Source organism: Hemicordylus capensis, chromosome 12, assembly GCF_027244095.1.
Source record: "Hemicordylus capensis ecotype Gifberg chromosome 12, rHemCap1.1.pri, whole genome shotgun sequence".
NCBI lineage: Eukaryota > Metazoa > Chordata > Lepidosauria > Squamata > Cordylidae > Hemicordylus > Hemicordylus capensis.
The window spans coordinates 7,541,836-7,555,973 of record NC_069668.1 but is presented as its reverse complement, the minus strand read 5'-3'; the positions used below and the strand labels follow the sequence as shown (position 1 = coordinate 7,555,973).

The 14,138-nt window shown below is 53.7% G+C and overlaps 1 protein-coding gene across 6 annotated transcripts in view; it reads left to right on the top strand.

The window, feature by feature from the left end:
- CAMKK1 (calcium/calmodulin dependent protein kinase kinase 1) overlaps positions 1-14,138 on the top strand; it is a 115,764-nt gene that overhangs the window by 75,804 nt on the left and 25,822 nt on the right. For all 6 annotated transcript variants that reach the window (XM_053274962.1, XM_053274960.1, XM_053274961.1 and 3 more), the window contains one exon: positions 4,607-4,806. In XM_053274962.1, the coding sequence (XP_053130937.1) occupies positions 4,607-4,806 (200 nt within the window). The remainder of the gene's footprint in view (positions 1-4,606; positions 4,807-14,138) is intronic.

Below are 14,138 nucleotides of genomic sequence, written 5' to 3'. Positions count from 1 at the left end.
TTAGCCACTATCAGCATATGAAGCCGCCCCGTACAGAGTCGGACCCTCGTTCCATCTAGCTCAGTACTGTCTACAGTTATTGGCAGCAGTTCACCCAGGTTTCAGGCAAGAGTCTCTCCCAGCCCTGTGTGGAGATGTCGGGGATTAAACCGGGAACTGTCTATGGGTGCTCTGCTTCTGAGCTACGGAAGCTGCCTTCTCCTGATTTTAGGAACATAAGAACATTGGGAGCTGCCATATACCAAGTCAGGCCATCTAGCTCAGGATTGTCGACCCAGACTGGCAGCGGCTTCTCCAAGGTCGCAGGCAGGAGTCTCTCTCGGCCCCATCTTGGAGATGCTGCCAGGGAGGGAACTTGGGACCTTCTGCATGCAAGCAGGCAGGTGCTCTACCCAGAGCGGCCTCATCTCCTAAGGGGGAATACCTTCAAGTGCTCTCACATGTAGTGTCTCATTCAATTGCAAACCAGGGCAGGCCCTGCTTAGCAAAGGGGACAATTCGTGCTTGCTACCACAAGACCAGCCCATCCAGCCTTTTGCTGGGTGGGCCTGTAGCTCAGTTGTAGTGCATCCACTTTGTTTGCAGAAGGTCCCAGTTTCAGTCTCTGGCACCTTCTCCAGGGTCCTGAAACCCTGGGTGGCCGCTTCCATGCAGTGTAGACAATCCGGAGCACTCAGTATCAGGCAGCTTCCTATATTCCTCCAGGCGACTCTTGGAAGCACCCCTGGAGGTCTGAATGGCTTGATATTGGGGGGAAATACTGGATAAATTATTGGGAGGTGGTGAAGCTATCCAACAATTGATTGATTGATTGATTAAATGCCATCAAGTCAGTGCTGACTCTTAGCAACCACATAGAGAGATTCTCCTCAGGATGATCTGTCTTCCACTTGGCCTTTAAGGTCTCTCAGTGATTCATTCATTCATTCATTCATTCATTCATTCATTCGATTTCTATACCGCCATTCCAAAAATGGCTCAGGGCAGTTTACACAGAGAAATAACACATACATAAGATGGATCCCTGTCCTCAAAGGGCTCACAATCTAAAAAGAAACTTAAGATAGACACCAGCAACAGTCACTGGAAGTACTGTGCTGGGGGTGGATAGGGCCAGTTGCTCTCCCCCTGCTAAACAAAGAGAATCACCACATTAAAAGGTGCCAACTTGGCAAAGGCCAAGTTAGCAGGGGAAGCATTCATGGCTGTCATAATTGAGTCCATCCACCTTGCTGCTGGTCATCCTCTTCTTCTCTTTCCTTCAACTTTTCCCAGCATTATGGACTTCTCAAGGGAGCTGGGTCTTCGCATTATGTGTCTGAAGTATGATAGCTTGAGCCTGGTCATTTGCGCCTCAAGTGAAAATTGTGGATTGATTTGTTCTAGGATCCATTGGTTTGTTTTCCTGGCTGTCCATGGTCTCCTCAAAAGACTTCTCCAGCACCAAAGTTCAAATAGCTGTAGTCAAAGTTCGCAAGTCCAAGTGAACTACAGAAGACCAGATTAATGCTTTGGAAGCGCTTGGCCACTGTTTGGAAAAAATCTGGCAGGTCAATTGACGAAATCCTTTTTGACCCATCAAATATCCAGCCCTAGTGCACACCAGTGGTTAGGTAATCCTTGCGGCAGCCTGTTCTTCTAACATCGCTCTATTATGCAGCCGCCATTAAGTTTTTCACACCCAGCTTTTAGTTCGCATCTCCTCCGCTATGGAGGAGTGCGTTCACATATCGGCCACATTTACTCCGAAGTCCCTGCTAGGGATGTGCGAACCGGTTCGGATCTGAACTGGTTCGGGTTCGGTGGTTCGGATCCGAACCGAACCGGGGGTAGTTCATTTCGAACCAGTTTGGACACCTGAAAATTGGTAGGATGGTAGCTGGCACCCAGGGGTACCTGTCACCCAAACCCCAAAGCAATCAGACACTCGTACGATTTTTTAATGAATTTTTGAAAATTATTTTTATTTTTTTCTCATCCTCTATAATAAAGAGCTTGGTTGTAATCCCATGTCCCTGCCCATGTCTTTCTCGGCTGTTCTGAGCATGCGCAGAGCGCATGCTCAGAACGTCCGAGAAAGATACGGCCACAGGGACACGGGCGGACATGCTGGAAAGAGCGGCGGAGAAAGAACGGGCTAAGGAGAAGGCAGAGACGGCAGCGTGGAGAACGGATGGGAGAGGCGGCCGCGAGGGGACCGGGAGGGCAGTGGGAGCAACGGAAAACAGCCGCCAAGACTTAGAGAGCAGCGGGCGCAGAACGGACAACGGAGAAGGCAGAGACGGCAGCAGGGGGATCGGGAGGGCAGAGGCGGCTATGAGGGGACCAGAAAAACAAAAAAGCTAAAAATACAAACAGCAGCGGCAGAGAGATTAAAAAGAGGAGACGAGAAGCAGCGGAAACAAAAAAGCTAAAAATAAAAACAGCAGCGGCGGAGAGATTAAAAAGAGGAGATGAGACCGAGGAACACAAAATGGTGGCCATAGCAGGTCAGAGATAGAGAGCAGCGACGAGACCGGACCTGACCCAGCGGGCAGAAAAGCGGCAGGAGAAGGGACCAGCCCTGACAAAGGAAACGCCAGCTTAGAAAAAAGAGCCCAGAAGAATTAAAGTAAGACACTTAAACTTCAAAAATCACTTAAAAATCACCCCTTTGCCCAATTCCTTTCAAATAATTCAGGTAGCTTCCTTGCCCACCCTAGGAACTACCAGCCACCACACTCCACTCTACGACACCCCTTTCCCCCTGACGTGAAGCTATACATTTGCTGCAATCCTCATTATTCTCTATGAGGAATTCAAAAATACTTTAACAATTCACCAATAATCAGAGGAGTGTCCAATTGCCTTGGGATTTTTTGGGTGGTAGGCACCCCTGTCTGTCTACCACCCACCCCACTTTTGTGCCCCTAGGTGCTCCACAATAGGGGATATGGACTGGTTCGGGTCCCATTATACTCTATGAGAAAAATAATTTAAAATATTTCAAATATTCATTAAAAATCATAGGGGTGTCTTATTGCTTCAGGGTTTGCATGGTTGTTGGCACCCATGAGTGCTCCACAATAAGGAATAATGGTCTGGTTCGAATCCCATTATATCCTATGAGAAAAAAATAAAAATAATTTTCAAAAATTCATTAAAAAATCATACGAGTGTCTGATTGCTTTGGGGTTTGGGTGACAGGTACCCCTGGGTACCAGCTACCATCCTAGCTACTTTTTGAGATCCGAATCAGTTCGGTTCGGATCCGAACCGGTTCGGATCCGAACTGAACCAGGGGGTGGTTCGGAAAAACCAAAACCGAACCACCCCCTCCTGGTTCAGACCCGGTTCGGAACCGAACCGGGCAAACCGGTTTTGTGCACATCCCTAGTCCCTGCGAGTTATTGGGGAGCACTGCACACACAATTTGGGTTTTTCATTTCATGTTAAGAGTGTAGCCGTAAAAAAATCCACATTTTTGCATCGGTGTTTTGGGGCCACTTCGAACTCGCAGCAAAGCCTCCCAGTCAACCCGCAGTCTGGCCCGCTGTCTGGGAAAGCTCCCTGTGCTGACTGCGGCTTGCCTGGAATGAGATTCCCTCCTTGTTCTCTTGCCAGATTGCATCACTGCAGCAGCCGCCAGGGTGCATTGGAGATGCAGATCACATCCCGGTGCTGAAGTTTTTGCTGCAAGAAAACGGACGTGCCAAAGAACTGTGCTCCGTTCTCTCTGTCTCTGTCGTGCCAGGAGGCACCAGGTGACCGACTGCAGCTGTGATGATCTCGATCCAGACGGAAGGCCAGGATGCTTTTCTCTAGACCCAAGTTCTTGTTCCTTGGAGAGGACGATATTTTTGCTGGAATGTTAGCCAGCGGTGGAGATTGATGCTGTTGAATTGCATTCATATTGATTAGTTTGATCTTTTTAAAATAAAGGGAAAAGAGGACATGGTTGTTGTTTTTTTTTTTAAATAAGGCATCTCTTTAAGAGCTGATTGAGATGCTGGGGCTAAAAGACTGTGGGACGAAAGACAAGGTCCCTGATTTAAATTTCATCTTGGCTCTGTCTTTCATCCCTCGTTTCTCATTGTACCCTGCCCATAACCCCTGTTCTTCCAGCTTCACCACCATCAGCTGTTCAAAGGTTTCCTGCTCTCTCACAATACTCTAACCATTCTCCCTTGCTGCCCCTTATGCCTGGAACTGCCTCCTTGACCCTGTACTGTCTATGGATCCCACTTCTCTTACTTCCTTCAAATCCCTCTTCAGATCCCTCCTTTTCTGCATGGCTTTTGTTCATGTTCCTCCCTCCCTCTTTCTCCCCCACCCCCCGTTGTATATGTTAGATTGTAAGTTCTTTGTGATCAGGGACCTATATAACTCTTGCACTGATTATGCAGGGTAAATAAATGAATAGAAATATTAAAATAATAATAATTAATAATAATAGGCTCCTTGGAGGAAAAGTGGGATAAAGGCAACATCCTTCCACTTCACACTCCATTTGGGAGACTTTTAAGCTCGTCCGTATGATATATGTATGTGGATTCTTGGAATCCTATTGGATGGGGTGTTTCCCTGACACCCTTTTCATAGGATGGTCTCCTTGTCACTTTCACAGTACACTACCAGAAGATCATCCACCGGGACATCAAACCTTCCAACCTGCTTTTGGGAGACGACGGGCACGTCAAAATCGCCGACTTTGGAGTGAGCAATCAGTTTGAGGGGAATGATGCCCAGCTCTCCAGCACAGCCGGGACACCCACCTTCATGGCTCCCGAAGCGATTTCCGATTCTGGGAAGAGCTTCAGTGGGAAGGTAGGATTCGGTTTCATGTGTGGCGGTTAGGGATGTGCATAAAACCGGTTCTCCCAGTTCGGGTCCGAACTGGGTCCGGACCGGACCGGGGTGGTTCGGTTTTGGTTTTGCCACACCACCCCCCAGGTCCGGTTCGGTTTCGAACCGGTTCGGATCCAAACCGAACTGGTTCGGATCACAAAAAGTGGCTGGTTTTGAAGGGGACATTGTGTTCTGCCTGCCACCCAAATTTCAAGTCGATTGGACCTTCCTCTGATTTTTTACAATTTTTTTTTTAAATTAATTTTTGCCCATAACTCACAATGTGGAGCCCTTAGGGGCAAAAAAGCTGGGGTGGGTGGTAGCCACCCATGGGTATCCTCCACCCCAAAAATCCCAAGGCAATTGGTGGCTCCTAGTATTATTGGTGAATTTTTGAAGAAAATTTTTTTTCCATTGGCTAGAATGGGGGTTTAGGGCTGCCCCAGACCCACCTCTGTGGGGTGGCAGCACCCCCAAAGTGGGTCCGGGGCCATGGCAAAAATGCCCTGAGTCCCTCCCAGCAATCCCCGTAGAGACAGGAGTGATGGTTCTGTTGTTTTTCTGAGGTGTTCTGAGTGTAGATTCTATGATAGCTAATGAGATTTCCAATGAGACACCAGGAATCCACTCTCATTTGCTATCACAGAATCCACACTCACTCAGAATACCTCAGAAAAACAACAGAACCATCACTCCTATCTCTACGGGGATTGCTGGGAGGGACTGAGGGCATTTTTGCCATGGCCCCGGACCCACTTTGGCGGTGCTGCCACCCCACAGAGGTGGGTCTGGGGCAGCCCCAAACCCCCATTCTAGCCAATGGAAAAAAAAATTTCTTCAAAAATTCACCAATAATACTAGGAGCAACCCAACAATTGCCACCCCATCTTTTTGGCGCCTCTCTCTGGGCGCCCTAACACGTAACACCTAGTCAGTCCATCTTAATGCCTACCTGCTACCACCACTCCTATCCAAGCAAGTAAGAGGAGGACACTCAGAGAGACAACACCCACTCTCTGATCTAACAAAAAGGCCACTGCTGTGCTGCCTGCCAGCACAGCAGCAGCAGCGGAGAAGCACACTAAGCACAAGAGCAGCACACACAGAGAAGAAGCAGGAGGCAGAGCAGCAGACCTGCCGCTCTGCATGATGGGTGACGTGATGCCCAAAGAAACCACCGCCTCACTCAGTGCCTGCCACTGACTAGGCCCGACAGACAGAAGCCAGCCAACCTGCTCTGCTCTGCTCTGATGCTCCCCATGGATGATGCACACACACCCTACATCTGCATCCAAATTACCAGACCAGACCAAGTGCGCAGAGTCAGCACAGGCCAGCAGCCACCAGCCCAGCAACAGCAACAGCTACTACTGCTACCACCACAACCAGTGTTTCCGCTACAATCACATTCCCAGTCCAGTCACGCGCGCCACAGCCTGAGCCTAGCACACAGCCAACAGCTGCTGCCAGCCAGTGCCTGGCAAGCCCAGCCAACATGAGGAGGAGAGAGCTAAGTAGACGGCGCACGCACATCACCAACCCATCACGACGGCGCAACTGCAAGGGGAGAGGGCACAATTACAGGCAGCAGGAGGAGGAGGAGGCGGCGAGGCAATCCTAGCACAGATTTGAAAGTTTAAAATCCACCAGGACATCTTCTAGAATCTAGACTTCTGTTTTTTCTACCACCAGCTGTAGTGTCTAGTTAGTCAGTGTGCTGTGCAGCTGAGCTGAGCTGAGCTGCGCTGCGTGTGAGGAAGGATGATTGTGGCTAGTTCTTTAGTTTCAGCAGACTGAGCATTGAGCATGGGCAGTGGCCTTGGGAAGCAACACAATTACACGACACTCACCTGCTGCTGCTGGTTCTAGAAGTTGCCTCTTCTCGTCTTTTCACCTCTTCTTCATGTGTGTGTGTGTGTGCAGTGAGTGCATGCCTTTTGCCTTGCTGGAAAGAAATGCTTCTCTGGTCCACCACCACATATTTGCTCAAGGACACAGAGAGGCCCAAGGCAGGTGGTGGCACCAGTGTGAGTGCATGTGTGCTGGTGGTGTTTGCCACCACAGGTGTTTTGTGTGTGTGTACTGTGTATGTGTGCGCTGCTAGCTAGGAGGGGGGAGGGAGGGAGGCAGGGAGGCAGGGGGGAGGAAAGGGGAGGGGGAGAGGGATGTAGAGGGGATTGAAGGGGGGAGGGTCCGGCTCAGAGTTGCTCAGCCACATATTTGTGCACACACGTGCTCACGTGTGTGCTTCGGTGGGAGAGACCAGACTCTCATCATCTGCCAGACCGGGGTTGGGGGCAGGTGAGGCGGTGGTGGGCTGGAAGGGAGGGAGGATGGAGGGTGGTGAAGAGGAAGGGGGGAGGATGAGAGGGGAGGGATGGAGGGGAGGGAGTTGGAGGGGGGAGGAAAAAACATGTAGACAGACACACACCACACCACACACAGGAAGCATCCACACACAGAGACAGTGCTAGGCATCCATTCACACAGACAGACAGACAGACACACAACAGGAAGAGACAGACTGAGCCTGCACCACACACACACACACACAGACCCAATTCCCCCCCTGCACAGTTATCAATCAATATGTTGTGTTGGCAGCCAGTTCATTGCTATTCTGATGGTTTTGGGTTTTTTGCCATCAGCCAACATCAACAGTGACCACAATCAAGATGAACATAAGATGATAATAATTCATTAGTTTCATTACAAAAAATCATCCAATCATTTTCTCCATGTAAACCAAGCCCCCCACACATGATTTCTGGCAACATTTTCAATAAAATCAATTCATTTGGCATTCATCATTTTGTTCTCCCTTTGTCACCTTTTTTTCTTTCTTTTGCATAATTTTGAGGCTTGATTTTAACATGGGGTTTTTAAAGAAAAAATTATTTACATGTTTATTTACATACAGTATTTACATATCTACACTGCATTTTTGAACGTATACCCGCCGCTGCCACTAAGTCTAGTACTCCGTGGGCTGTGCTACTTTGGGGGTGTGTGCCGTGCCCACGCCAGGTCCCCAAATGCTGACAGGTGGATAGATAAAGGGCCTGTGCTGGTCAGCATTGGGTTTCTTTTTAGGTGGGCGTGGGCATTGTAAACATCTGGCCAGTCGCAGCACTACAACTACTACTACCACTGCATCTCTGTGTGGGCACACTACACGCTGCGACTGGCTGGCACGGCTCAGCATCTGTCACGTCAGCTCAGCTAGAGGTGGAAGTGGGGAGGGTAGGGATAAGCACAGAGGTCGACCCAGGCAGGTGACCAACCATGGGGCAACCCACGGTAATCACTCGCCCGTCTCAAACTGCAGCTTGGGGTAGCCCAACAGGGGGAGGTTCACCTTAAGGAAGACCAGCTGCTCCACCAGACCAGGGTCCAAGCGGGAGCGAGAGGGTGTCACCACGTCCCCGGCACATGAAAACACCCGCTCGCTCTGGACACTGGTTGGGGGGCAGGAGAGGAGGTGCACAGCCACCACCGCCAGGTCCGGCCACACTTGGCGGCGGCTCGCCCAGAACTGTGCGCAGTCCACGCCGTCTCCCTCCACAGGCTCCTCCAAGTACTGCGCAACGCATTGCTCAGCACTGGAGGGGGGCCTGGCAGGTCGAGCCTCCCGCATACCAGGCATGGCGCCATAGCAGAACCGCTGAAACCACTGGGCGGATCTCGAGTCGGTAGCAAGTGGCTGCTGCGATGGCGCCGCCTGGGATGCCGCGCTGCTGGACTGGAAAGAGGGAGGGGAAGGGGAAGCTGACGCTGGCTGGCCGCCCATGCTGCTGCTGGGTGCGGGTTGGGCCGTGAGGGCTGCCCCCGCACCACTACCAACACCCTGGTCTCTGCGGGCCCTAGCGGCCTCCTCCTCCCTAACCTTCTCGACCAGGATGCCCTTCCACCTGGGCAATTCATCGGCACTCACGGCATTGCCCTTGAGGGCTGGGTGACAGAGACAAGCGAGGACATACTCCTCCCTGTCTCCCAGCACATCAACGAGCCGCTTGTCAACCCCAGACCTCAGCCTCCCAGCCAGAGCACAACCCTCTGGCGTGGTCAGAGAGATATGGAGTCCACCCATCAGCTTCTCGAGACCAACAGCTGTGGGCAGCGCCTGGCTCAAGGGAGTGGTGTCACCACACAAGCCCTTCATGGCAAGCTGGAAGGGCTCGAGTGCCGACACCGCCTCGGACATCTGCTTCCACTCTGCGTTCGAGAAGTCACAGACATCCAAGGACTCGTCCCTCGCCAGGGCGACAAGGGCTCTCTCCTGCTCCAACAGGCGCTGGAACAGGAGGAAGGTGGAGTTCCACCGCATCTCCACATCCGTAGGGATGAGATGGCGAGGAAGGCCAAGGTCATCCTGCTTCTGGCGAAGCAGTATCCTGGACTTCTCGCTGCGGTGGAAGTGGGCGGCCAGCTTGCGAGACTTATCCACAAGCGTGGCCGTGGCAGCAACAGCAGCTGGGATGGGGCGGGCCCCCTTCTCCTGGGACGCCTTCAGCTCCTTAAGGCCAAGGGCGTCCCTGACGGTCAGATGGAGCGTGTGTGCCCATACACCGTATGTTCACACAGTCCATGACTGTCTCGACAGCGGCGGTAACGTTGGCTCCATTGTCGGTGACAATGAAGCTGCGGGAGAGGTGTGGACACCCGCCAATCCACTCCTCTATCTGGCGGTCGAGTACGGCCGCCACCTCCTCCGCGGTGTGCCTCGTGTCCATCGTCTCCACGTGCAGGACGGCCCACCTGTGCCGTAGTGCATCGGGAGCCGCGCCGGACCCGGAAGCATCGCCCGCGGAGGTCCCCTCACTCTCCGGTCCCCACCAGTGGGCAGTGAGGGCCAGGAAAGAAACGTGCATCCCACTGACACTGGTCCAGAGGTCAGTCGTGAAATGCACGCTTGTCCCGGCCGGAGCTGCACGCAGCTCGGCCGACATGAGCTCCCTGCACCGGCGGTACAGGGAGGGGACCACGTTCCGGCTGAACGTGGTCCTTGAGGGGATGACGTATTCGGGAGCCAGGTATTGGAGAATCCGGCGGAAGCCGTTGTTCTCGACCACCTGAAACAGCTGGTCATCGGTGGAAATCATCTCCCCTATGAGGCGGGTGAGGTGATGATGGTCCACGCGAACAATACGCTGGCTGCCCGAGGACTGCGTCCACCGCTGGACGGGCAGTGTAGCCTGCCTGCTGGCTGGCACACTGCCGCTGCCCGCCCTAGTGGCAGATGCACAAGGTGCACTAGCGCTGCCAGCCTGTCCCCTGAGACCTGGGTGGTGACGCTCTAGGTGTCTCCACATAGGCGTCGTACCCAGGTGCGCAGGGTCCCTTCCACGGCTGACAAGCATCCTGCAGTGGACACAGCGGGCGTGGAATGGGGCATCTTGAGGGACCTCAAAATGCACCCATGCACCACTGCCCTTGGCCTCCTGCGCCCTGGGTGCCGTCCTAGGCCGTTTCTCGCAGGGTGGCTGCAGTCCTGGGGGGGGGGGGGCGCCGCTGCCTGCCCACTGCTGCCACCCAACCCGCCCCTTCCGCCCTCCACAGTGGAGGAAGGGCCCGGCTCAACTGGCATCGGAGAGGCAGGCCTCTCCTCCACCACCTCGCCAGACCGCTCCCCACCAGAGTGTCGGGCTTCACGAGGGGGGGCCCCACTGAGCGGCGAAAGGATAGGGGGAAGGGGCCCCAGAGGGAGGGAGAACCTGGCTGCATCGCTGCCAGCTGCACGGTCCTCACCACCCTCTACCTGCTCTTCCAACTCCACAGTCTCCTCCACCTCAACAACTGGTGGTACCTCAGCAGCACCTGGTGCCGCCGGCGAGGAGGGACCCGCCACAGCCCTAACGGTGCCTCTGCCTCTGCCGCGATTGGCGGCAGCAGGCGTGGGGAACTGAATCCTGCACACCAAAGATGGGGCTGGAGCAAAGAATTCTCCAATGGGGAGAACTGGGGTGTCCTCAGGCTCCCCGCGTCCTCTCCCTCCCCGTGCCGCAGGCGCACCCCGCACCTGGCCTCTCCCACCTCTGCCTGCCAGCCTTGAGCGAGCCCTGCCCGCCACACGGCGCTCAGACATGCTGCTAGGTCAGAAGGAGGGAGACTTTAGGAGGAAGGCCAGACAGGGTCAAAAAAATAATTTGGAGGGGCTTAGGGGCCTAAAAAAAGGCAGCTGATTTGGAGACGGCGGTGGGGGGAAGTTTGTTTTCAAAAAAGGAAGCCAATTGGGGGGAAAGGAAGACTTTTTGATATGGGGGGGGAAGCCAATCGAAGTGAGGGGGAGGGTGTCCTTTTAGAATTTGGGAGTCAACCACCAAGCCAATTGGGGAGATGGGCCTGGGAGGGTTTTTTAAAAAAAATAGGGGGTTAAAGGGTGGACCCCTGGTGTGGGAGGGTGGCACGGGCAGTTGGGTGGAGTAGTTGTGGTGTGGGTGGCAAGTTTTTAACTTTTTTGGGGGGGGGGAGTGGATGGGGGGAGGGCACAGCACCTACCGGGGGTGGGGGAGGGACGCAGTCAATGCTTGGGAACCTGCAGATCAAAGGAGGAAACCCTTATTTAGTGAACTGGAACACAAAGTGTGGGTTCTGGGGGGTGGTTCTCAAGTAATGCTCCTGTGGGGGGAGCATCAAACTCAATGCAGCCTATTTAGTGACTAAATTGCACACAACCAAAACCAGAACCCAGTCACACCTACACAGAGGTTGAACCCACCCACTCTGTGACTCTGCCCGCCCAATGCCATGGCAAGCAAGCAGCAGCAAACACTTGATGGCAGCCTCATGGATTGAACATCATGATCATCATCATATGTGTGTATTGGCCCAGCATGTAGTGGCAGCATCAGAGCCCAGGACCCCACTCAGACTGCCCCAGAGGCAAGGAAGCACTCTGGCATGGCATGGGCCCAGCATGTAGTGGCAGCATCAGAACCCAGGACCCCACTCAGACTGCCCCAGAGGCAAGGAAGCACTCTGGCGTGGCATTGGCCCAGCATGTAGTGGCAGCATCCGATCCCCTGACCCCACTCAGACTGCCCCAGAGGTAAGGAAACACTCTGGCGTGGCATTGGCCCAGCATGTAGTGGCAGCATCCGATCCCCTGACCCCACTCAGACTGCCCCAGAGGCAAGGAAACACTCTGGCGTGGCATTGGCCCAGCATGTAGTGGCAGCATCCGATCCCCTGACCCCACTCAGACTGCCCCAGAGGCAAGGAAACACTCTGGAAGAAGGCACCTGTTCAAAAACCACCTGCAAGACGCATGCAATGCAACGCAACACACAGCAGCAATTTCTTTATTGGGCATGAAGACACAAGTTGCAACGGTACATCTCCTCTCCCTCCTCCCCACACCCAAATGCATTTCAAGATAGGGGTGTCCCTATTTAAAACCGCCAGCTAGGGAGAGAAAGGGGGCAACAAAAGGTGCACAATTGCACATGCACTAACCCCTCTTCTTCCGGTCCTTCTCCTGCCGCTCACTGCTGGTCACGGATGCGCCGCCGCCAGCCAACCCCCTGGGCTGGGACACAACAGGGCGGCCGCACGAGGCACAGGCAACCGGGGTAGTTCAACGATGGAGGGGCAGAAGTGAGGAGACAACACTATTTATGTGTTGTTGCTCAACTCACCCCCAAACAGAGACAAATGAAATAAAACAACTTTCAAAAGAAAAAAAAACTGATGGCGGGGACCTCCAGGTGAGGTCGGAGGTAGGATACTGTGTGGCTGCAGCTGTGGGAGGAAGAAGAAGTGAAGGGATGAGGAGAGAGAGAGAGAGAGGAAGAAGAGAGGAGGAGCTGTAATGTAGCAGCAGGGAGGGGGATTCGGGTGTGGGAGGAGGACAGCAGCAGCAGCAGTGACGGTCCCAAGAGGGGGAGAGACCAACAGAGGGTGTTTGGGAGGTGGAGTGTGTTTCAGGGGGTCTGGGCTGGGGTATGTAGCGGGGAGTCAGGGGAAAGAGGGGGAGAGACCAGAGGGTGTTTGGGAGGTGGAGTGTGTTTCAGGGGGTCTGGGGTATGTAGCGGGGAGTCGGGGGCAAGAGGGGGAGTGACCAGAGGGTGTTTGGGAGGTGGAGTGTGTTTCAGGGGGTCTGGGGTATGTAGCGGGGAGTCAGGGGGGAAAGAGGGGGAGAGACCAGAGGGTGTTTGGGAGGTGGAGTGTGTTTCAGCGGGTCTGGGGTATGTAGCGGGGAGTCGGGGGCAAGAGGGGGAGAGACCAGAGGGTGTTTGGGAGGTGGAGTGTGTTTCAGGGGGTCTGGGGTATGTAGCGGGGAGTCAGGGGGGGCAAGAGGGGGAGAGGCCAGAGGGTGTTTGGGAGGTGGAGTGTGTTTCAGGGGGTCTGGGGTATGTAGCAGGGAGTTGGGGGGCAAGAGGGGGAGAGACCAGAGGGCAGGGTGTGTTTTGGGGGGATTAGTATGCGTAAAGGGGGATGAATCTGGGTGGGAGGGGGCAGGCAGGGCAGGAGTGGAGGAGGTGGCAGTGGGGGGAGTGGGTTTCTGGAGGGGAGGGGAGGGGGAAGCTGGGAGCAGAGCAGAGGGCCACACAGAGAGGGGAACAATCAATGAATCAATCAAAGCAAACCAAACAATATGAAAAAAAGTCCAAAAAAAAAACAACCTGGGACCAATGGGCAGAAAGTCGGGGGGGGGGGGGGAGGAACCAACAACAACCAGCAGGGAGGAATGGGACACACACACACACACACAGCAAAACCAGAACCAAAAGAAGCTAATTGATTTCACACAAAAAACCAAAGTAACTAAGACAGGACTCAACAGGCAGCAGCAGCACCAGGGAGGATGGGGAACAACACTCAGTCTGGGTGGGAGGGGGCAGGCAGGGCAGGAGTGGAGGAGGAGGAGGTGGCAGTGGGGGGAGTGGGTTTCTGGAGGGGAGGGAGGGGGAAGCTGGGAGCAGAGGGCCACACAGGGGAACAATCAAATTTGAATCAAAAGAATCTATACACAAAGTTAAAAAAAAGGAAACCAAAGGGCAGCAAGAAAGTCTCAGGGTGGGGGGGGGTAACAACTACCAGGGGGAGGGACTGGGGGAGTGGGTGGGACACACACAGGGAGCAAAACCAAAACCAGAACCTAATTCCACAAAGAAATCCAAAGAATGCAAGACTCAACAGGCAGCAGCACAGGAGGGAAACAATCTTATCTGGGTGGGAGGGAGGGAGGGAGGGAGGGGGGAAGCTAGGAGCAGGGCCAGAGGGGAACAAATTAACAATCAAAATCAGAACACAAGGAATCCAATTGCAGCAATAATATAAACTAAATCCTCAGGAACACAACTCAGACA